General features: G+C 46.3%; 4 protein-coding genes across 4 annotated transcripts; 2 read left to right on the top strand and 2 right to left on the bottom strand.

Annotated features, from left to right (window-relative positions):
* Window positions 1-2872: 2872 nt before the first annotated feature.
* On the top strand, window positions 2873-4525 carry CCR75_001016 (uncharacterized protein; the record flags this gene model as incomplete). The annotated part of the gene is made up of 1 exon (XM_067959121.1): window positions 2873-4525. The coding sequence occupies one exon, from the start codon at window positions 2873-2875 to the stop codon at window positions 4523-4525; it is 1653 nt and encodes a 550-aa protein (XP_067822138.1).
* Window positions 4526-5974: 1449 nt separating this feature from the next.
* CCR75_001017 (uncharacterized protein) lies at window positions 5975-8245 on the bottom strand (the record flags this gene model as incomplete). The annotated part of the gene is made up of 2 exons (XM_067959122.1): window positions 5975-7771; window positions 7838-8245. 2 exons carry the CDS (start codon window positions 8243-8245, stop codon window positions 5975-5977), a joined length of 2205 nt encoding a protein of 734 aa, XP_067822107.1.
* A 528-nt stretch (window positions 8246-8773) lies between these two features.
* CCR75_001018 (uncharacterized protein) lies at window positions 8774-11918 on the top strand (the record flags this gene model as incomplete). The annotated part of the gene is made up of 6 exons (XM_067959123.1): window positions 8774-8998; window positions 9028-9125; window positions 9197-9572; window positions 9638-9764; window positions 9822-9928; window positions 9999-11918. The coding sequence occupies 6 exons, from the start codon at window positions 8774-8776 to the stop codon at window positions 11115-11117; spliced, it is 2052 nt and encodes a 683-aa protein (XP_067822109.1). The 3' UTR covers window positions 11118-11918.
* Window positions 11232-11762, bottom strand: CCR75_001019 (uncharacterized protein; the record flags this gene model as incomplete). Its single annotated transcript, XM_067959124.1, has 1 exon — window positions 11232-11762. The coding sequence occupies one exon, from the start codon at window positions 11760-11762 to the stop codon at window positions 11232-11234; it is 531 nt and encodes a 176-aa protein (XP_067822108.1).
* Window positions 11919-23604: the final 11686 nt, after the last annotated feature.

Consider the following 23604-nt stretch of genomic DNA (forward strand, 5'->3'; position numbering starts at 1 on the left):
CTCACAAATATGGCGGCGCGAAAGGCATCAGCGACAATATTTAGTCGTCCTGGTTTGTATTCCACGGAGAAGTGTTCACGCAGAGAAGACTTAGATCAAACGCTTTGAGTACATATCAAATGTGTGAGCGCCTACACTCGAGGCGTTTGGATCACCGTGCACTGTGCACAGAGACGCAAAATTCAAGTCCTAAGGCGAGTGCGGCAAGCCCGCACTAATCATTGGTCGGAGAGACGAGATGAAGGGATACAGAATATACATCCCGAAAGACAAAGTGGTAGTAGTTACACACCATGTCAGGAACGTGGAGACTCTCGCGAACGCGCAGAATAAGCAGTTGAGGCGCGTACACCTCGAAGACTCGGAGAAGGCGAAATATGATGCCGAAGGCGCAGCTGCCGGCGGTAAAACGACGACTCGGAAGAAAAAAACAAAAAGAAGAGCAGCTGGACGCGAGAAAGACATCAGACGAGGTCAGCGTCTAAAACGAAACCTGCTACCGCAGTCAGCCATCAGCCAATGAGAATCTGAGAGGTCCCGCAGGCATTAGGAATATCGCCGTGTCTAGCGGGCTCGCGCCATCGCCTCGCGAGTACCAAGACCACCTTTACGGTGCTCAATTCCATTATTGCTGCGAAAGTCAGACTGTAATCTACGCCAAACAACTGCTCGTTACCACAGGCCACGAGCATGGCCTTGTAACGTTCAATAGCTCCGTCGGCGTCCGTTTTAGTCTTGAACACCCACTTTGTATGCAGTATATGACTCCCAATCGGTGGGGTCACTAATGTCCATACTCCATTCTCTCAAGTGCACTTTTCCTTTAATCCGCTCTTCATAGCTTGCTCGTAGTTTTTCAGGTCCGGCTCCCGTACACTATTCACTATGTCCGGGGCTACGTGAAGGCAGAGCAGGAAAAGCACTTGGAAATTTATCTGGCGATCCCGAAGGGAATGGTAATTCCAAAAGGTGTGCTGACTGCACTTGACTTAGACAGTTGCACTAAACTGGCACTCATATTGAAGAGAATCACTACAGGGCTTAAAGCAAGCGGGGAGGCAATGGAGTTAATTGCTGCACGCTAAGCTCGTTGGAATTGGCTTTGCGCGCTGCGTAATGGATATGTGTCGATACTACAAGCGACAAGGAGGCGAGATGACTGTTGAAGGCGTCTACGACGACCTTCTGGTCACTGCGTCTAATGGCGGCTTAATGGAAGCGTTTTTGCGAAAAAAATGAGCGTTTTGTCCATCAAGGACCCAGGCGAAGTACGGAAATTCTTGGGAATGCGTGTGACACACGACGAGTTGGGTAACTACACGCTGGATCAGCAGGCTGCTATCGAGGAGCTTCTGGAACAGTACGGTCTCGAGAGTTCTAATGTGGTGAGAACCCCGATTGGGGAAGAGAGCAACGAAGTAGAGCCTCAGGAAACGCAACTATTGCAGAATATGAGAACTCGTGGAGAACCTACGATACGGCTTTTTCAGTCACTTGTGGGAAGTTTGCTATGGTTTGCCAGATGCACGAGGCCCGACATTAGTTTCGCCGTCCACAAAGCGACACGACACACTCATCAGCCATCGATGGCGGACTGGAAGACGGCGAAGCGAATAGCGAGGTATTTGAAGGCCACTAAGGGCCTCAAGCTTGAATGAGTATCAAGGAAACTAAGAAGAGCCAGTTCAGTATTGAAAGATGAAGTGATGTGGACTTCGCGGCAGACAAAAGCGATAGGAAGTCTATCACCGGCGGAGTAATCACGATGGACGGGGCGATTATCCAGTGGATGTGCAAGAAACAGGCTGGAGTCTCGCTTTCTACAATGGAAGCATAATTTTTTCCTGCTTCACACGTCGGTCGAGAGTTACTCGGGCTGCGGGGGCTTTTGCGGGAGCTGCGATTCGAGGTAGCGGAGCCTATGCCAATGTTAATGGACAACCAAGCTGTTATAAGGCTGCTGGAGTGAGAGGATAGCATGGCGAGCGCTAAGCATGTTGACATTCGTGTCAAATTCATCTGCGACTTTGCGAGAAAGGGCATAGGAAAGCCCGAGTACGTGGAATCACGCCTGATGATGGCAGACCTTCTTACGAAGGCAATGCCGGCGCCCGGGATGGCCGAGCTGCGCGAAATTTTAGACTTAATGGAAGGCTTAGGAGGCGACGACCGAGGAGGAGTGTTGGAATCGGAGGTTACACTAGTGTAACCGCAGATTCAATCGCGGTTCGGCCGACCCTCTTAGGATCTTAGGATGGGAAGCGCTGAATTGCACGGGTGGTTATAAGGAAGGATGCATGTAAGTAGTTAGCTAGAGAACTACTTACTTTTAAATACACAACGGCATCCTCACACAACTAACATACTTTCCATCCTACTTTTATGCTCGCGATTATTAAGTCTTTGGACCTTCACGTCTAATTCGTCGTTCTCATTCTATCCTGACATTATTTTTTTGGGGTTGATCGAATAAAAAGCCATTCAAATTCTAATGCCAGGCTAATTTGATTGGTTGGAATTATTAAGCTCGCAAAATGCTACAGCGTCTTGCTCGGTCTGTAGTCTCACGCCTCTCCCTCTTGTATCTCCCCTCTCATCCTCACGTCTCCATTTGTATAGAATCGAAGGCGCAGCACCATGTTTGTTCTCTCAATCCCAACTTTTGGTATGTTCAAGAAATTACAAGTCCCGATGTAGACGGACACTGCTGCACTTCTCAACGCTCTCCAATAGTCCCGACCACAAGGACCAAAAAACGACTGTCGCTCTCGTAAAATCAAGTGAACTCAAGCGATTGCTTTCGCTGTATAAACCCGAGAAGAAGCCATTGCTTCTTTCAATTTCGGCCTTAAGTGTCTCCACATTCATCACCATGTGCGTGCCCTTTGGAATGGGTAAAGTCATTGATGTCGTGTCCGCGGGCACTGCTGCTACAATGCCGCTATCGACCGTTGTCACACTCCTTGGTGGCCTCTTTGCAACAGGATCCATTGCCAATATCATTCGCATTGATACGAGCAATATGATTGGAGAACGGCTTACAAATCGACTTCGACGAGACACGTACGCTTCGATTTTACAGCAGGAATTGGGTTTCTTTGACGCAACGCGGACGGGTGAGTTGCTCAATCGACTAAGTGCCGACACGACGTTAATTGGAAAAGTCTTGAGTGATAACGTCGCGAGCGGGTTACGCAGTACTGGACAAGCCCTCGGAAGTATCACGATGCTTTTTATCACGTGTCCAAAACTTGCGTTCATTATGCTGTCGATTGTGCCTCCATTGTCGTTAGGAGCCGTGAGTTATGGTCGTTTTGTGAAAGCATTGACAAGTCAAGTGCAAACGCGATTAAGTGAAGCAACGGAAGTGGCCGAAGAGAAATTGGGCAATATTCGTGTTGTACGATGGTTTGCCAAGGAAACAGAGGAACTTGAAATCTATCGACAAAAAATCGATCAAGTTTTGAATCTTGCTCGAAAGCGGTCGTTGGCAAGTGCCACGTTCTTTGGTGGAGTGGATTTAAGTGTGAAAATTAGTATGCTTGGCGTGCTTGGGTATGGAGGACAAATGGTTGCCGAAGGAGCTCTTACGAGTGGTGAATTGACGTCGTTTTTACTCTATACATTGTACGTGGGCTTCTCTTTCGCGGGTCTCTCGTCGTTCTACGCCGAGCTCATGAAAGGCATGGGATCGTCCTCGCGTGTGTTTGAGCTACTAAATCGTCCGCCAAAGACACGTGTGCCAGAAGGAGGCTGGACATCGCTTCGAAAGCCCTTTACTGGACACATTCAGCTTCAAGATATTGGGTTTGCGTATCCAACTCGGTCCGATGCCATGATCTTTAATGGTTTAAATCTCGAAGTGCTACCGAATGAAACGCTAGCGCTCGTCGGTCCCAGTGGCTGTGGCAAGTCCTCAATCACGTCTTTACTTGCTCGGTTTTATGAGTTGAATGGACCCAATTGCCGTGGCCAGATTCTACTTGATGGTGTCGACATTTCGACACTAGATCCAGCAGCGCTTCGAGGATTAATGGGCGCGGTTCCACAAGAACCACCACTCTTTGCCTGCTCGATTCGAGATAATATTGCCTATGGCTGCCCCGCCGTGACGTTGGACGACGTCATTCACGCTGCCAAAATGGCAAATGCTCACGAATTTATTCTATCGTTTCCAGATGGGTACGATACGATTGTGGGAGAGCGTGGGCAAGCACTTTCAGGAGGCCAAAAACAACGAGTCGCCATTGCACGGGCATTGATTAAGCATCCCAAGATTTTGATTTTGGATGAAGCGACTTCAGCTCTCGATCCAGAGAGTGAACGACTCGTGCAAGAGGCCGTGGATCGTGCGAAACAAGGTCGGACTGTGCTGTTAGTTGCCCATCGATTATCGACTATTAAGAGTGCCGACCGAATTGCCGTGCTTTCGAATGGTGGTGTGGTGGAACAGGGCACATTTGACGAGTTGGCGTCTCGAGACGACAGTATGTTTGCACAAGTGGTTTTAAATCGACAGAAATAACGTTTTTAAAAATAAATACAAGACGAGGAGTTTGACTAGGCATTTCTTGTTTGTGTTGCCGTTGCTGGCTCGATTCTATGCGTCGAATGAGACCTTTGGAGTAGCAAAGACTCTTTCCGGACGATAAATAAAGGGGCTTCTGTCGTGTTATCTTTAGGTACTACTTTTTTCAATTTAGTGCTCGTCGAATTGATGATTGAATTTTTTTTTATAACATCTCTAGAAAAATTTCGAAAATCCGCTTGATTCTTTAGATTTCGCTTTGAGTTCTTTTTTACCGTTTCTTTGATGTTTATCGTCTTGTCACGCTGTCGAGTGCAGCGGTCTATATTAGTTAAACTTCTGATGTGATCCAGTCAGGTAGTTGTTTGCAAACTGCGGTGCATAACAGTTGTCATAGCTGGACGGATTGGGAATCTTGGTATCGGACCGACTACCACGTTATTGTCAAATCCTGCAACACAAATGTCCGTCTTCGATTTGTTTTAATTTTTATTCTGATTCGCTTTTTATTGTATCAATGCAATGCAATTTCTCTTTTGAAATTTGTACTTGTAAGCCCTTTACGCTGACAGAAATTTTGTGCCTACCGTCAACAACATTGCGAGTCTTTCAGGCAAACCCTGACTACTCCATGCACTTAAGCGTCTTCTTGTTAAGCGATTGCCATGAAGATCAAGATCTCATTGTGGGAAACGTCCGTTACACCACTCTTTCGGACTCCTTTGGACGGAGACTGATTTAGAGAGACACGTTTGCTTTGAAGGAGCCGCACTGAGGAAAAGGCAATGATAAAAAAAGCTTGATCGAAAATCAATAATTATTTATATATTATTTTTGAATATTTTTATTGACTCGGGCGGAATACAAGCTGATGTATTCTACATAAATGACGCATAATGTTAGTGTGTCCGAGACTCAATTTGTGATTGATTATTGTACTTGTGACGCCTTCGATAAAGCGATTTTGCTGGCAAAGTTCTATTCAAACTCGACGTAACAATCTCCTCAGCTCTATCGTAATCTTTGCTAAGAATATATATATTGAAGTGCGATAGTGCAGGTGATCTGATAGTAACGAGTGTGATGGCATTTGTACTCGCTTTGTATCTGAATGAGTAGTCCAATAACTGAACAAAGTATTATTATTGTTTGGAGGATAGCTTCTTTCCATTGCTCCCTGCTTTCCTGGAAGAGTGGAACGAATGCAATTATCGCAGTGCGCCTAAATTTGAGTAGTTAGGACTGCCCAAATTCCTCAATATGATGTCGTAGAGTTTGTTGCGTAAATCACATGCGTTCGATATTGAAAAAATGCCGCACGAACCATGTCGTTCAGCAGCTTCTACTAGTCTATCAATGCACGAGACCACATAACGATTTCAAAACGTTTAGCATTCTACTTTTGGCTATTTAATTGCAACTGGCCAAAAGGAATTTCATATTTTATCACCCCGACGACCACGCATTGTTGAGATTATGACTTGACTGTCGTCGTATTAACTCGTAATTCAATCGTTGTTGCAGCTTGGCCTTGCACTCCCTTTCAACAAATTTTTTTCCAACACTTTTTCTCATACACCAAATTCCAAGACACGAAGTAATACCTAGCAAAAGCAATAGCGAACCAATGCTCGCCGCCAAAGCGACTGGTGGACCATATGAGTTCATACTAGACTTGTTAGGTGTGATACAACGTGGTCCCGCCCACGATTTACTGACGCACTCACAGCGCTTGTTCACACACCTTCCTGTTACAATCGTCGTAATCCTATTTCGATTGCCAATCGAATCATTTTCACGTTCCGTTTGCGCCAATTGAATGCTACAGTCGGCATCCGTGTGGCAAAAGGCCTTGCCACGCACTTCCACAAATTTGTTTTCTTCATCTTCGTATTCATTCAAATGATCCAAGATCCACTGGCGCGTAGGATGTGACTTTGGATCACATCCGATACTCATGATCGAGCGAGGTGACAAGTCTTGATACACACGAATATAGTCAATTTTTAAATGCATTGGAAACGCGTCGCAAATGGCATTGGCCACAGGATCCAATCCGTCACCGCGACATGGATTCTTGGGATTAGGAGGTTGAGCTCCCCATTTGCTTGACATGGCAACGTTAAAAATAATATACATCGGCTCTTCAATCATAATTTTGCGAGGGTTCTTGACCTTTTCTCCTTGAGGAGGATCAGTAATCGTTGTAGCAGGAATTTCATACAACGGATGACCTGAGAGCATCCAGCGAACATAGCCATTTGACCCGGGAATCCACTCGACTTGGTACTGCACAAATCCAGTGTACGCGGCCATGTGAACGGGCCAATTTACAGATAGAGCATCCATTTGAAAGGCAAAAGTCGACTCGTCATGTGGTTTCACGGGGATTCCATCAAGAGGCTTGCAGCTCGGATCGTCATTGCCGGCGCTGCAAATGAAATCACCCGTGTAAGAATTTATGGCTGAAAAGCATGTTCCGTTCGAATTGATGCCCCAGCGATCGTCCGTATTCGAATTCATCAAGTTGAGATCAGAACTAATATCGAGCGAAGCTGGACACGTTCGAAGCGAGCACATATTGTCTTCAATTCCAGCAGCCAATGCAGCTCGTACCGTCGCGTAGCTTTGGACTTCGCTATTATTGCGTTGACAGAAATTGTTTGCAGCGTAGCGCATGTTTTGATACCACGTTGGATGACCCCGTACATCAAGATAAACGCTTTTCGGAATCCCTGGAACATTGGCCCCTGGCGTTTCACACGAGCTCGAATATGCACACAACTTGTTATCGTCAGCTGGTGGAATCACGCGAAACTCCGGCGGCATGCCAGGCCCTACTTGAATTGACGACGAGATGATGGTCCCACCGCCTTCAACAAGATCGATTTCGGGTGCCCCTCTACCTTGATATGGATTCATTCCAGAACCTGGATTTGGATCGCACGCACTTATGCGCTGATTCGTTGAAGTGAATGTATCTGGTTCACAAGCATCATATGAAAAGGGCCACATCTTATTTGTCGACGCGCTAAAGATGGCACGGCCTAGATTTCCTAGCATCCATATGCCAGGCCACGTCGGATAGTAACGCAGCGATTGAGCTCGACCGCTTCCGTCTTGACGAATGTCGGGGTTGCCAGACGCCTCTGTTAAGGCTCCTGGAAGTTGGGCTCGAACTTCAACCATACCGCCTTGCAAACAGAATTTGTTCCACGACTGAACCATCCCTCCACGATAAAACTATCAAACGATGCAAAAACGACTATTTACTTACTTTATCCTGATTGAAATGAATGCAGTACGTACAAATGTAACATTCTGTAAGCCTGGCGTTTGAAGAAAACTATTCCAGACTTGCAGCTGGGTGATCGAGTCTTCTAGTTCAATTTGAAAGCTACACACGCCCGTTAGTTCATCGCACGCAGTTGAAGTCTTGTTATGGGCGTATACTTCCATGGCGTCATTAACCCCGTCAGGCTTTTCAATTGACGTCCACATGTGGTCGTCTCCAGGTCTAAAAGACCTTCCGGGTATATTAAATTCGTCGCTCATGACAAGGTCCCATGTATCACCGCGAGACGTCGTCCATGAATAGTGCTCTTCTGGTGTGTCTGGATCTACCCACATCTTTAGACCGGACTGCGTTGCTAATTGATGATCGTTTTTCCGATTCATTTTTAAAGCCCACGTGAAATAGCCCGCTGCAAGCCACATTATGGAAGAAGTCACCCAAAGCCTTTGCAAAGCCATCGCAGCGAGCCCTTCTTTATTAAATGCAAATGTGATACAACTAAATTTTTCTACGCGACAAGAGGTGATGATTGAAGGTGACATGGACTTGGGACGAGCGATGCCTTTTCCGTTGCTTTGAATGCAGTAATTAAGTCTTTCTCTACTTTTTAGAATTTTGTTTTGACGCCGTCCGAGCGGATTCTGTGTGGCTCTTTGCTGCATGTTACGTTCAAAGGTTACACATTGCCGCATATACAATTGACGTGCTATTTGGGAATACATTAGAATCCTTCATGTCTATGCTTTGTTTTACTTGGACCTACATGGTTTTGATAATCAGTCTGCTAAGCAAGAATGAGTGGGAATTACGCCAAAAAAGCTTAAATTGTTCTATTACTTGGCAATATTTTGATACCAAAGGTAGCATCAACGGGGAGTTGCTACTGAGCTTGTTTTCATCCAATCGATTATCGGCAAAGTGGCGCCACATTTCAAGTCAACTTGGTTGCCATGGGCGTGACGGGCTTGCTGCCGATGCTCAAGAGCGTCACAGACATGGTGCATGTATCCAAGTATGCTGGCAAAACAGTGGGCATCGATGTATCGGACTGGCTCTATAAAGGCGCGTATAGCTGTCCCGTGGACCTCGTACTCGGGAAACCAACAGACGCGTGCGGAACGAATTACCCTCCGTTTAAACTTCTATCATTTAATTTAACGCCTAAAAGGGCACCTGTAACAGGTACCTCAACTTTTCGTTGCAGCATCTCAAGCTCCTTCAGACGCATGACATCAAGCCAATTGTAGTGTTTGACGGCGCACCACTTCCATCGAAAGCCCACGAAAATGCAATACGTAGCAGGTTCGATCACTGCCACACAGCTGCTACGAAAACAAATGTACGCTACAAGTGACTGAAACAGTTACGTGTAGATCTCGCGCAGAGTGGCACGCAAAAGCGATGAAGCTCCTGCAAGAGCGGCAAGAGAACCAGGATGCACAAGCGATTTTCTCAGCGTGTGCGCGAGCTGTGCATGTGACAAATGACATGGTTTTAAGCCTCATTGCCGTGCTGCGACGAATGGACATTGTATTCTACGTCGCGCCGTACGAGGCGGATGCTCAGCTTGCGTTTCTGTCGACACACAGGATCGTTGATGCCGTGATTTCACAAGATTCCGACTGTGTGCCGTATGGCGTCCGGACCGTGCTGTATAAGTTGAGTCCCGATGGATGGGCGTGTGAAATCAAGAGGAGAAGTCTCGGGGCCAATGAAGAGCTCTCGTTCGTTGGTTGGTCCGAAGAAATGGTTGGTGAGTTGATGAGTATTCGAGGAGCTGCTTCAATTGATTGTGGACGTTGTAAAACGTGTAGTTTCTTCAGCTCTGTGTGCTTGCTGGATGTGACTATTGTCCATCCGTTCGTGGCGTTGGGATCATGACAGCGTACAAGTTAGTGCGGGATTTCAAGACACCGATGGAAGTAGGATTTGAACAAATGGGTATGTTGGGGCTTTAAAACGATGGTACTCACTCGAGTTGTTGGTAGGTTTTCAAAGCGTTGCAACAACTTAAAGGACCGGCTGTACCCGACGATTACGAGAGTCACTTTTACGCAGCAATTCTGACGTATCGCCACCAACTCGTATTTGATCCACGCGATGCCGTCCGTTGGTGCATGGATTGCAAGTTTTTTGTATCCGAATTGACATGGCTTTATGCTTGTTCATTGACAGAAACTGAAAATGCTACATCCTCTTGACATTTCAAATGACATTTTGCCACTGGTGGATCAAGGATTGCATTTTCTTGGCGACGTGGAACTTCGAGATAGTGTCGTCGCGGCTATTGCGTCGGGCCACGTTCATCCTGTGACGCACGAGAGCTACAGGTGGAAGGATGCTGCTGCGTCCACACTGTTTACAGAAGAGCAGGCAACGTCACATTCCAAAACAAGCATGACACGGTCGTCAACGTCATCCGAAAGCAATGACATCCTGTCTTCTCACCTTCATCGACGACATTACCGCAATTCGAAAGCTCTTGATGAATTGGCATTCGAAGAAACAATGTATTCTGCACCACCCGCAGTCGTGCGGGTCCAGTACGAAAAGCCACGGCCGTCTTCGCGCTCTTCGTGGACGCACTTGGATAGCGTCTTGGGTTCTTCGGATCACATTGTGAATTTCCGCAGCCCCAAGGTAAGTGAGAACTTTCAACCACTTGCTGCATTGCATGATCCTCCAGCAGTACGTCGCACTTCCGGCATCAAGACCTACAATTTAAAAGAGTTTGAACGTCGTCCCAATCGCGACCACGTGAAACGAGTCCGAAATCCCACGAATCGAAGAAGAGATGGAAAAGGTAGTGGCTTTGAAGGCGAAGTGCTCTGCCGAGTCGATCAAGGTCAGGTCCCAAGTCTAATAAGAAGCTCTAAATACCGACGTGACGCAGCAAGGGACAACGATGTGAATTCATTGCTAAACGAACAGAATGCTCGACTAGCCCAACAAAAGCGTCAACGAATCACTCCCAGTCCGTCGTCACCGCTATCGTCACGAGGATCCAGTGCTTCCAGTGGAAACCCACTCATTCGTCCAACACTTTCTGACTGCGGTCAACAGCCGTGTTTTTCGGAAAACAGCGGGGTTTTGAATTCACAAATGCCTCGTCGCTACGATTCGTACAAAAGTGGCAATTCCATCGTGCCGAAGCCTACGTCACACTACGCTTTTGCCACCTTTGCCGAGGAGAAATGGGATCGCATTCTACAGGACGAGATAGAAGACCGCCACAGTCACCAGAGAAGGGAGGAGGATCCCGTACTTGAATCAAGCTCGAGCGACATCATGTAGCATGACATGCATAAACCTTTCAATTGGAATATTAAGGCGTGGAATCCCTCTTGGCTAGCATTATTTAAAAATACAGTCGTCTTTTTTCTAATAAAAAAGCCCCAAAAAAAAACCCTAGACCAAACCTTCCGTCGCAGGTCGAGCTTCGTCATCTTTACCGCCGCCTAAAGCCGCTTGCAAGGCATATAGCCGTCGTCGTCGCATTCCTTCCTCGTCGGCGTGGCTCAATCGCAACGGAGTAAATGGCACGCTCGGATTACGGTCCAAATTGTGATAAGTAGCTCTGGCAATAGGAACTGACAATGGGGCGACCAAGGCCGCACGACTCGGTGGTTCTCGGTTCACAAAGCTCACTTCGTCCATGGAATCTTCCAGTGCTTGTATCCAAAGCGATCGGTCTCCGTCGAGGGCGCCTCCATCTACCCCTCCTCGCCGTCCAAAACGTCCCCGCTCGTAGTCTCGCAATAGAGGCATTTTCTCAATAATTCGTAGATTTATCATGGCCCGCTTCCGTCGCGGCAAGTCGTCATCCACAAGTCCTGCAAAATGGCAATCGAGATTTTCATTACCCACAAGCTTGGCAGGAGATGATGGTTGCGGACGCGCGCGTTTCGTAGATCTCACTTGAACTGCATTGTTTATCATCGAGTGGACAAGTAGCGACGGGAGGAGATGAAGCGGCTTCCGGCGGTCGTTTTGCACAGTGTAATTTGGACTGGGAGAGTCGCAATGAAAAAACGAGTTTTTGTAACCCTAACGTAGGGTTCGGCAATCTGGTTATCTCAGGTTTCATATGGACACACAGATTAGGCTTTGCGATCGCGAATTGTGTTACTGATATTATGCGACCCCTAATCGACTTAAGTCCGTAAAGATTAGCTGCTCAAAACGGACTGGATTTCCTTAAGTTACGTTTTTATGATAACGAACGCGGAAAGATTATCTACTCACAGCTCTTACAAGTTAGCTCAAGGCAATTATTCAAAAGCATTTTATTCTGTTGGCCTAGAACTTGACATTAAATCGTCGCGCGCCGAAGTCATGAGTAAAGGTAAGGTGCAAATGATGCTGTGTTACTACGACGAACGAAGGGGAAATAGAGTGCTTTTATTTTTGCAAGAAAGACTGTGGCATAGTATTTTTTATAGGCCGACGTTTTGTCCAATACACTCTAATAATTTACTACAGTTCTAGCAAGAGGAATAACTATTGAATGGAAAGGGCAAAAGAATAATACATCACAGACTTCGAGTAGCGTGCACCAGTAACTACACGAATGTCTTTGCTGCACACACAAGGTAGAAACCGGCCTAAATAAGCCCGGTGGATAAAAACTGCAAGCTCTATATATTGTATGCTTGCGATTCGTTGAAAATCGGTACACAAAATTCATATTCTACGGAGAGGCTGCCAAAAGCCAATGCGTGCCTGAATGTGCGTTAAGGCCGAAGATGGTGTCTGTTTATTCGCAAAGTTCCGTCACCTTTATGGTCGGAATATCTCAATTGGCCACTAATTCCTTCGTCACTCGCACGGCCCTGCAACAATACAATTCTGCTTATATGCCATTGAGGATTAGCATGCGCATCTGTCACTTCGCACTGCTTAGTGTTGCAATTTCTATCACGAACACGTTGGCGAGCACGGTGGATGAATCGGACGCCCTGAACGAGGGCAGCAATTTCGTCACGAGGCTGCGGGTGCATTCGGATGCACCAATTGGTACTGACGATGAGGAACGATTTTTCGGACACCTGGGAAACCAGCCAAGATGCCTGCAAATATACCGCAAAAGGTTTCGAAATTGACGCCTAATAACAAGCCACTCCCAAAAGTACAGGAATCGATGTTTCATAACAAGCCACCGCCAAAATTCAAGGAAATGCCATCTCATTTCCGAAATGATGCTAAAGTCGCTCTATCAGGCCAAAATGATGATGTCGCCACGGAAACATTCGAAACGTGGCTCAATTCTAACTCAAAAGGTAAAATGCCTTTCTTGTCTGATTTAGCAGATAAGCTAAGCTTAAGTGACGCTGGCATGGCAAAGGCGCTGGCAAATGCCAAGTCGACTGAACCAAATGGTGACAACGTGATAAAAGCATATCAGCGGCAACTCATAAGAGATACTGTCAAGAAAAAAAGTACGAAGGATCCAGTTGCACTGTACCTTAAAAGTCATTTTCCAGATTGCTATCAAGAAGCTTTGGATCTAGCGAAAAAGAAACCGTTGAGCCGTCGATCTAATCGCGTTACTGCAGAAAATTTGACGTTCTAAGATTTTTCAATGTTATTAATGCCTCATTGTAACGGGGTGTACCGTTACATAAGTTTATTTCCGAAAACGAGTAGTAACTAATATTATGTTCTATGATAGGAAATAAACAAAGAAGCACAAATAATTATCTTTATTCATTATTCAATAGCTCCAAAATTACCAGATTTGGTTAGATTGACGCAATAAGACATCAGTTCTATTGATTGGTTTATTGGACTTTAAAATCAACACAGTTAATCGTCACAAGGCACGATAGTGCGGTGCGCAAGTAGGCACACATATAGTTAGTTATTAATATAATGAAGTCAGTAGTAGATAGAAGATCGTTACGTAGGAAGCTAACTATATTAATACAGTTTACTTTTTTTCTATTCTAAAGCCTTAGAACTAACTTTTGATAGTCAAGCCTACTAAGCTATCTGTTATTTTCCTCTGCACGTCGAGTACGTGAAGTAACCAAGACATCCAATCTTCATCGAAAATTGTTTTAATTAGTACTGTTGTCAGTACTGGCAAAGGTGCCCCGTCACACCTGGTAGCACTTCGTAATTCGTTCAACGGCCTACGCACGTTCCATCCAATATTGGCATGTGGATGAAGAAGGAAATATCTTTAAGCCCCTAAAGAAGGCTTTCACGCAACGCGCGAAAGATTCATCGAACGTTTCAATCCATCCGTTTGAGAAGGGTGGCGTATTTTTGATATTTAGGTGCTCTACGAACCTTGTAACTTTTGACTTGTTAAGCTTTGTTGTTATACAGACAGGTCTTCATTTGAGTAACCTTGAATGGAAAACGATCGAGCGCATGAGCAGGCGAGCCAGCCGTTAGCGCCATGTTGTTCAATCTTCAAAGAGATGAGGAACATGCGGATACACCTAAGTCTATACAACAAGAACTCGATAAGGCTCAACGGGTAGTAGAGTTGAAGGCGGCTCCCTTTTAAGATGATACGTCAAATAAGACAAAGTCATTGAAGCTCGCCGTATCAATGATGATGCGACGAAAGTGAAGTTTGGCATGTCCAACCAACTAAGCCGGAAGTGCCAAATCTTGGGACCTAGGGCTCAAACTTCTCGACTTATTTGTCTTTGAGTCATATTGTATCTTTTGCACCCGGCTCAGGCATACATTTGAGCCGCTACGTGCCGAATTAAGGGCTCGAGTCGAGCTCCTGGATTTAAAGCAAGGCAAGCGTGACCTTCACGCTTATGCTCAGCATACACGATACCTGATCAGTTGTATCGTGAGTCATCCAATTGATGAACAAACACAGGTAACTATGCTAGTTAAAGGTCTATTCCGGCTAGAATTAGAGGCGCTCGATCAAGCGATCTCTATAGCGGAACTGGAGGATTCAGCCTTGAAAAAACTTTTATTTACTCTAGTGCTTATCGTCCTCCGAGACGACAAGAAAATGGAGGTCCAGAACCTATGGACCTCTCGTATGTAGAGAGCGAGAAACATCGCTCTCCAAATTACAAACGATTTTAAGAATGTATTCGATGTCAAAAGACGGGCCACTTTGCCTGTGAATGTAGTGCCCCACGCGTAGTGCCTAGAAACACTGAGCGAAACGATGGATCTCCCGCTTCGAACAGCAGAGGACGCGGATCCGACGCTGTTGCAAATCGCGATAAGGAGGCGGATCGTAAAAAAAACGGTCGGGATCAGTGTGCGCAGAGCACCCTCCGGATCTAGCAACGTCAAAAGAATATGCAGGTCTTCCGACGAAAGTTGCTCCTCACACACATACAACATTGTGTGTAACTGCCCCAGGGGACGAGGTTAATCCCACCACCCTAAAAAATTATAGTGGCAAATAAATTGCCACTAAAGTCGATCGACGCCAATGGCTAAAAGGTCTCAGACTGAAATTTATCAAGGGCAATATCGCTCTAACGAGCACGACAGTGCGCAAAGCACAAGGCGTATATATAACAGTAAAGAAACGTGTAGTTGATATACATTACACGTCAAAGGGTAGACAGAATGATGATGATCTCATTGTACTGGATTTAAATGACAAATTTAATGTCATCCGTGGATAAAATGGCTCAGAAATAACGAGCCATGCATACATTGGTAGTATCAAGCCGTAACGATGCCTGTCTCTCGTTCATCAGAGGGCCATCTGATAAACTTATTGGAGCAATTACAAGCGTGTGGATGAACTACGAGTTGGTGCAATGGCCTCACTTGTGGGTCGGTCGTTTGCATGACTACACAAGATCTCAGTGTGAAAACCCATCAGACTGTGGAGTTAGATACCGACGGCTGTGCAGAGGAACAGGCAGCGTGGAAGTTCGACCACTCGAATAAGTTGAGTGGTACGAAACAGGGATGCTTGCTTAGAAAGCAACATCCAATAAAGTTAAAACGCCTGTCTATAAGAGGCAGAGCTAAAGCCCTAGATCGACTGGAGAGTCGATCGTAGGGGGTTCGCCGTAACCGTCTCAGAACTGGAGCAGACAAGGGGAATCCGACTGTTCAATTAAAACAAAGCATTGTGATGGCCAGAGACGGTGTTGACACAATGTGATTTCTGCCCAGTGCTCTGAATGTCAAAGTGAAGAAATTCAACCAAGCGCGGGTAAACGGCGGGAGTAACTATGCCTTCTTAAGGTATGGCTGTGCAATTACAGCTAGAGGCAGTTGGGAGGATACCCCCCCCCAAATAAAACTTCATGAAATAAGTCCCCAAGAATGTGCGGGAATAAGTTCCCAGAAACCTGTCGTCAAAGGTTCCCAGGTAACTTTGGAAATAAGTTCCAAAGAGGAAACCGAGACATTAAATATTTAGTGTACAACAGATCAAGTGTAGGCGCTAATAAACTTGATCTGATAACACTTCCAAAGTTAACTTGGTCGATAACTTAATTGCCAACGCTTGAGCCGAAACGTTTCTTGCGTGATCAGCATAGTGGTAAAATCAAGCAGATCTGCGTACATGTCACAGATGACAAGTACGTGGACGATATTCGATCGGCAATAGTAACTTCTGAGAGCGGACGGCTTCTAAGCAGCTCATAGAAGACAAAAGTCTCCTCGACGAGAAGACTCGGATTGAACGTTTAACGTCCCAATCTTGGGAGTCTTTGAAGACAAACCTTTTTTATAAAGACTTGATCGAATTCAAGGATGTATTCCCTGATTCCACACCGTCCGAATGGCCTACGGATAAAGCACTTGACACGAAATCGACCTGATAACAGGCTCGAAGTATTGTGCCATTGCCTCGTGATCAAGCATTAGCGATCGACAAAAAATTGCCGATCGCTTATACGCGGGCCAGTAAAGGAGTCGACCTCCCCACAGAGCTTTTCGACCTTCTGCGTGCGTAAAAAGCAGGAGGATAGCGGATTGTGCATGCGTTCAATAATTTGAACGCTGCAACGGTACCGGCACAAACGTCGATACCACAACAGTCGTAATCATGGATGGTATGTCAAAGAGTGCTATCTTTTCGTCAATGGATCTGATGTATGGATTCTATCAGATCCTAATGCGTGAACAAGAAATCCCGCTTGCAGCAGTAAGTACCTCAAGCAGAATGATATGGAAGTGGCTAGTTGTGCCACAGGGACTTAGTAATGCTCCTGTGACATTTTACAAATGTGTAACAAATCTGTTGAGATCGATGCAAGATTTCGCACCGAGCTATTGGATGACGTCTTCGTTCATAGCAGAACCGTAAACGGGAAGTCGGGTGTTGAAGTACATTGATCCCACGTCCAAAAGGTTCTTACACTTATGTGTTAGCAAAAGTTGTATGTAAAACTCAAGAACTGTATATTTGATACAAGCGAAATACCACTTCTTGGGTGCATCGCCGGTAGACATGGTGTACTCCTGATTCATAAAAATAAAGGCGACCACCGATTGGCCTGTGCCAGTCGATGTTAAGGGGCTTAGAAAGTTTATCGGCTTAGCAACGTACCTGCACAAGTACTCACGCATTTATGCCGATATGACAGTACATATTTCTACTTTATTAAAAGAGAAGTGCAAAGCGGTCACGGAACGCTGATTGTCAGCGTTACTTTGAGGCTATCAAGCAAAGCTTTATGCGATCGCCAATCCTGGTGATTGCGGTTTTACAATCGGCTGGGTTAATGCAGTATGAAACAGACGGCCCAGAGCGCGTCGTCTGTTATTGATTGCGTCAGCTTCAACCAGCTGATCGCATTATCTAGTGCATGACAAGGTACTCCTCGACATAAAATACGCACAGGCTAAGATTAGGGTCTATCTTTTGAGATATAGACCGTTCATTGTTTATACGACCATGGGACTTTACGCACGGCTCTAAGCAGTCCACACCTCTCGCGAAGAATGGCGAGATGGTTGTCTTTTCTCTCGGAGTAAAACTTCATTTTAGAATACAAACCAGGACAACTTAATGTCATCAATGATGCCCTTTCGCGCAGGCCCGATTTTGAGCAACAGTGACCTTAAGCACACTGTTGCTACAATAAGTATTCCGTCGTCAACATTACTCGACGACGTTAGAAGAGGTTATCAAGAAGATAATGCTCTTGAAAAGAATAATTGATTACCTTAGAAATCCATCCCAACAATCTTCGAAAGGAATGTCGAAACTGTATGGATCCTCAACAGATTGGTACACAAGACGCAATGAGTTATTGTATTATACAGACATTGCTGGTGACACACCTCGTGTCGTCATCCCTACCCAAAATAATTTGCGACTACGCATCATGTATGATTACTACGATGCACCAATAAATGGGCATCATGGACGTGAGAAGGCTTATCTCACGATAAGTCGCGACGTCTTCTGGCCACGCCAGTATGAGTTCGTCCGCAAGTACATACATACGTGCTTGCGAAGTTGGTCAACGGGTAAAGCCCAATGCTTCATTCCGTGCTCCGTTACAACCTCTGCCTGTCCCGGCAGAGTGTTAGCAGTCCGTATCTATGGATTTCGGTATCGGATTTCCCAAAGACAACAGCAAGAATATAGGTATTCTTGTTTTTGTTGATCGTTTAGCAAGATGGTGCATCTTGCTGCAGTCCTGGAGTCGATCATAGCCAAAGGGGTGGTGCTAGTTTGAGTTACCAAGAAAGGAGTGATTCTAAGGATCGCTCCGAGAGCGACCTTCACAGTAGCCACTGAGTGGGCGATGACGGTGACTTGGACCAATCACTACAATTGGTGTATCAGAGTGATTCTAAGGATCGCTCCGAGAGCGGCCTTCACAGTAGCCACTGAGTTGGGCGATGACGGTGACTTGGACCAATCACCTACAGTTGGTGTATCAGGTAACTTGTCACCTTTACATGCAGTGACAGTAGCAGATGACATATTCCAGTCACCTCCAACGGAAGTAGAAGGTGACTTATTCTTCGCAGTAGACGCAAATGCGTCTACTGAAACATTTGCATTACCAACAGCTGCACTGATTCGTGGAGCTGTTAGCATTGTGGCCTCACGGGTTATGCGCACGGACTTATTAGTCGACATATTGAATTTTTAATTCATTATGCAATAAAATTGGATTTTAAATGAGAAATTAACAATGCAAATTACATCGGAATACATAATAATATTTCCATGTCACTCCACATCAGTCACTATTGTGACTGTTGGTTAGGGGGTGATATAACGGGGTGACCCGAAACAAAAAAAAAATCTTTCAGAGGAATAATAAATAATATTGCCTATGAGAGGGAATAAATAAAAATGTACAAGATTATTATAAAAAAATTAATTTGACTTAAAAGATCCATATTACCGAATTTGGTAATATTGACGCAATGAATCATTAGTTCTATGTGATTGATGAAATCGCTGATCTTGGTGATTGCAGACCATCTTATGTCGATATGGTTGTTTTTCTTCGCGGAGTATGAATTCTACTTGGCATGCAAATAAAGGCGACTTAATGTCGTCGCTGACACGCTTTTGCGCCGGCCTGGATCGCCTAATATTTGTGAGAAAACAAGCTCATTGCTGCAAAACTAACTTCAAGTGTTCTGATGTCAACACTTTGACGACGTAAGAAGAGCCGAGTAGATAAGGCTCTTAAAGGTTTGATGGATCACCTTAAAAACCTTCTGAAAAGATTGACAAGATTGTATAGTCCTTCTACGCAACACGCGATGGCTTACTGAAGTATACAGCCATCGCTGGCGACATACCTCGTGTTGTCGTTCCGACTCACACTGATTTGCGATTCCACGGTCTAAATGGGCTTAGGACACCGTTAGCTGGCTTACATGTGCACGTGAGGAAGCATTGAATAAGTCCGTTTTATATGCAAAACCCTAATATGAAAAGACTCTCGACCTCATTATAGTCTTCCATCCACGGCCGACATATTACCGGATAATAATTGGTCTTACTCCCCATAAAACACACATTAACATGCGACGTGCTACACCCGCTAATTCCGGTATAGCAATCTACTTAAGGACCATGTATGTAAAACTTAGGATCATGTAACGGGAAGGGCCCATTACATCACCCCCCCTCCCAAGACAGCATTCAAGCACCGTGAGCGCTCACATGAATATCTAGAGACGACAAACACACGGGAATCCAATTAACGATGGCGGGACGAGGTGAAAGCAATCAAGGAGCGCCGCAGAGGACTTTCAGCGGCAGCGCATACGTCCACATAATGGACGCCGACATTCGGCCGTGGACGCTCTTTGACTTGTTCGGAGTAGATTTTCCTGACTCTCCTGACACCATGCGAGATCATTTCCAGCGATTTCGCTGCCTGCGTGAAAAGACGATTGACGGCGTCGGATACGATGCGCTTGAGACGTCGTGGTGTGCCTTCATTCGGCGGTAAAACCGGATGATGTCCGGCGGTCGCAGCTTTATCGGTTGGCTGGTCGACATTGAGGATCTCCGCGCTGATCATTCCCTCAGCGCCTTACGCGACAAAGTGTGCGTGTTTATTTGTAACGAGGACCACCTCTGCTTTGTACACGATGTCGAGGAGTGTTCGTCTTGCTCTATTATGCCTAGACCGACCGGAAAAACTTGGAGATCCCACCTCGCTGAGCGACCGCTCAGCGAGATCGAGCCTGCTTGGAACGGCAAGCACGAGCATAGCCTTGGTGAAAAGGAAGCCACCACGATTATTTACGGCTCGCGTTGACTCCGCCGGGTCTTCGGCAGGTCAGTGTGACTCCCTCGCGTGAGATGAAGACGAATTCGCAACTCGGAGGCGGTTCCATTCGCCGGAACGTCGTCGTGATTATTTTTCGCCTCGGGAATCGCGCGCTTCCCTTATGCACCGGACGCACTCAGTCGATCTGAGCGATCAACAAGTCGATCAACGATCCAGCGAGGTCCATTCGCGGACCGTTTCGGTGGTAATGCACTCGTCCGGGTCGCTCAGGACGGTGTGGACGCCGCGGCAAACCGGGTTGCTGACGCTCAACTCAAAGCAGAGAATGCGTCGGAGCGCGCTGCGCGAACAGGGCGGACGGCGACTGGGATCTATCAGTCGAATCGCTAGTTGCTCGAGCGTGTAAGGATGCTCGATCGTCATATCGTTAGTCGCCCGCAAATCGGATCGCAGCTTCGCCCGATGTCGGCCCAGCGAAAGGCTTGCCAGGAAGGGCGCTCGATTTACGCGCCACTGACTGCCTGCTGAGCTGAATCGGGAATCGTAGCTGGACCACTCGACGTAGAACGTCAAGTGCAATCGAAGAGACGTAGGAATGTCGAGAGTGTAGGCTTCTTCAATCCTTTGAAGTACCTGTTAATTCCAATAAATTTTAGAGCGAGTTTAATCGCTCCCAAGTTTGTTACTGCTGAGTATTATATGCCTTCGGTTGATAAGAGTACACGATCTCCAGCCTTAAGATTATTCGGGCTCTTTCTTCCACGTTTGTCAGCGTTCTCTTTTTGTTTGTCCACAGATTCCTGAAGTGTATTCCGGAAAAAAAGAATTTTAACTGTCGCTGCAGCATGATGTCGCTCACAGCGACGTCATCGATCGGACGCGCCAATGGTCGCAGCGCGTAATTAGCCGCATTAGGCGGTGCCCGGGACGTCCAAGCCCTCCATTATGGATCAATTAATGTCTTCAAATTCCATTTCGCCAAGGGTGACACCACTTTGAGTGGCGTCGAGATCGGTTGTTGCACCTGCGACTGTGTGACCACATCAGCGCTGGTCATAGCGTGAGCTGCACTCGATAATTTCGGATGCTCGACATCGGCTATATCTTCCTTAAGAGTGGAGCCACGAAGCACCGTGGACTACTCACAGCAAGCCGAGCGGAAACACGAAGGTGGCGCGCATTATTAGCAAAGAAAGGCTCAAACCCGTTGACGCGGGTTCTGCCTTGTTGATGCGTGAACTCTGCAAGCGGGAGAAAAGAGCTCCAATTTGTAAATGATGTCGCGTAGCTGCGAAGAACGTCTTCGAGAAAGCCATTGGCGCGTTCAGTCTGCCCTTCCATTTCCGGATGGGCGGCCGTCCACATCATCAATTTTGTTCCGAGAAGTTCGAACAATTTCAGAAGGCGGAAGTGAATCATAGATCGCGATCGGACAACTGATCTCGCAAGACCATGATGAAGTGCACTGCGGCCAAAGCCGCGGTAATTTGTGCCGTAATAGGAATGAGATGACACATTTTGACGAATACCAGGATGCTCGTACGCCCTTGTCGTCAAATGAAAGGTCGAAGATGAAGTCCATAGAAATTGAGAGCCATACATCCGAGGCGATAGGAAGTGGTCGCAGGGGGGCCTGCGACGAGGGTGATGGCTTTACACGCTGGCAAATCTCACAGGTTCATACCCAATTGCGCTCTACTTATACAAGTCAGGCCAGTAAAGATTGCGCAAAATAGCCGAAGTCTTTTCGCGGCCCCAGCAAAGCTCTCATCACGCAGAGGTGTTGAGAGAATAGGGAGCTCAACAGTTCGAGCTGTTGAGACAGCAGCATGTATATGTTGCTAGCGGGCGACGCTTCCACGTCGACCCAAAAGCTCAAATATCGGACTCTCTACGTTTTAGGAAGTCGAAGGCGACTCCTTCTTAAGACAATTCGTCGAATTAGACGACGTCACGTGCCATAGGACTCAAGCTTCACGATTCATTTGTCTTTTAATAGTAAGGGGCTTTGAACCCGGCCCAGGCAAACATTTGAGCCGCCACGTGCCGAATTCAAGGCTCGAGCCGAGTCCATGGATTTGAAGCAGGGCAAGCGGGATCTTCACGAATATGCCCAACATACACGATACCTTTTAATTTGCATCGCTTGATCATGCGACTCTAGTCTGGCTCGATCTAGAGTCGCATAACCAAGCGATCCCTGTGCGAATCAGGAGGACTTCAGTCTTAAATTGGCTTTCTCCCTACTTGGTGCTTTTCGTTCAAACAGACGACATGAAAACGGAGATAAGAAACATAAAGACCTCTGGTATGTAGAACGCGAGAATTCTCGCTCTTTAAATTACAAACGATTGCAAAAGTGCAATCTTATCAAAAGACGGCCGCTATGCCTATAAGTGTAGTGCCTTACGCCCTGTGGCTAGAAGCACTGAGCGAAAGGGTCGACCTCCCGCTAGAAACAGCGGCGGACGCGGATTCGACGCTGTTGCGAAATCGTATCGGCGAGGCAGATCGTCAAAAAACGGTCAGGGTCAGTAGTCGAGGAGCACCCTACTGATTTAGCAACGTCAGAAGAACATGCAGGCTTTTCGACGAAAAATGCTTTTCACACACTAACATAGGGGATAAGGTTAATCTCATCCCCTTAAAATAATAGTGGCAAATAAATTGCCACTAAAGTCCCTAGTCGATTGTGGGACGCCAATCGCTAGAGATCTTAGACTGAAATTTGTTGAGGGCAATATTGCTCTAACGGGCATGACAGTGCACATAGCATAAGGACATCTGTAACGGTAAAGAAACGTGTAGTTAGAATTTAATGCATGTTAAAGGGTAGGCAGTACGATCACGATTTCATCGTGCTGCATTTGGATGACAAATTTTAATTCATCCCTGGATTGCGATGGCTCAGAAAGTACGAGCCAAGCATAAAATGGCAACATTAAGCCGTGCCGATGCCTGCCTTTCGTTCATCTATAGGTCATTTGATTAACGTCTTGGGGCGTCAACAAGTGTGGATGTCCTATAAGTGAGTGCGATGGCCTCAGTTGCGGTTGGGTCGTGTGCACGACTGCACAAAACCTCAGTGTGACAAACCATCA

The sequence above is a fragment of the Bremia lactucae genome, linkage group LG2, assembly GCF_004359215.1.
Source record: "Bremia lactucae strain SF5 linkage group LG2, whole genome shotgun sequence".
In the NCBI taxonomy this organism is placed as follows: Eukaryota; Oomycota; class Peronosporomycetes; order Peronosporales; family Peronosporaceae; genus Bremia; species Bremia lactucae.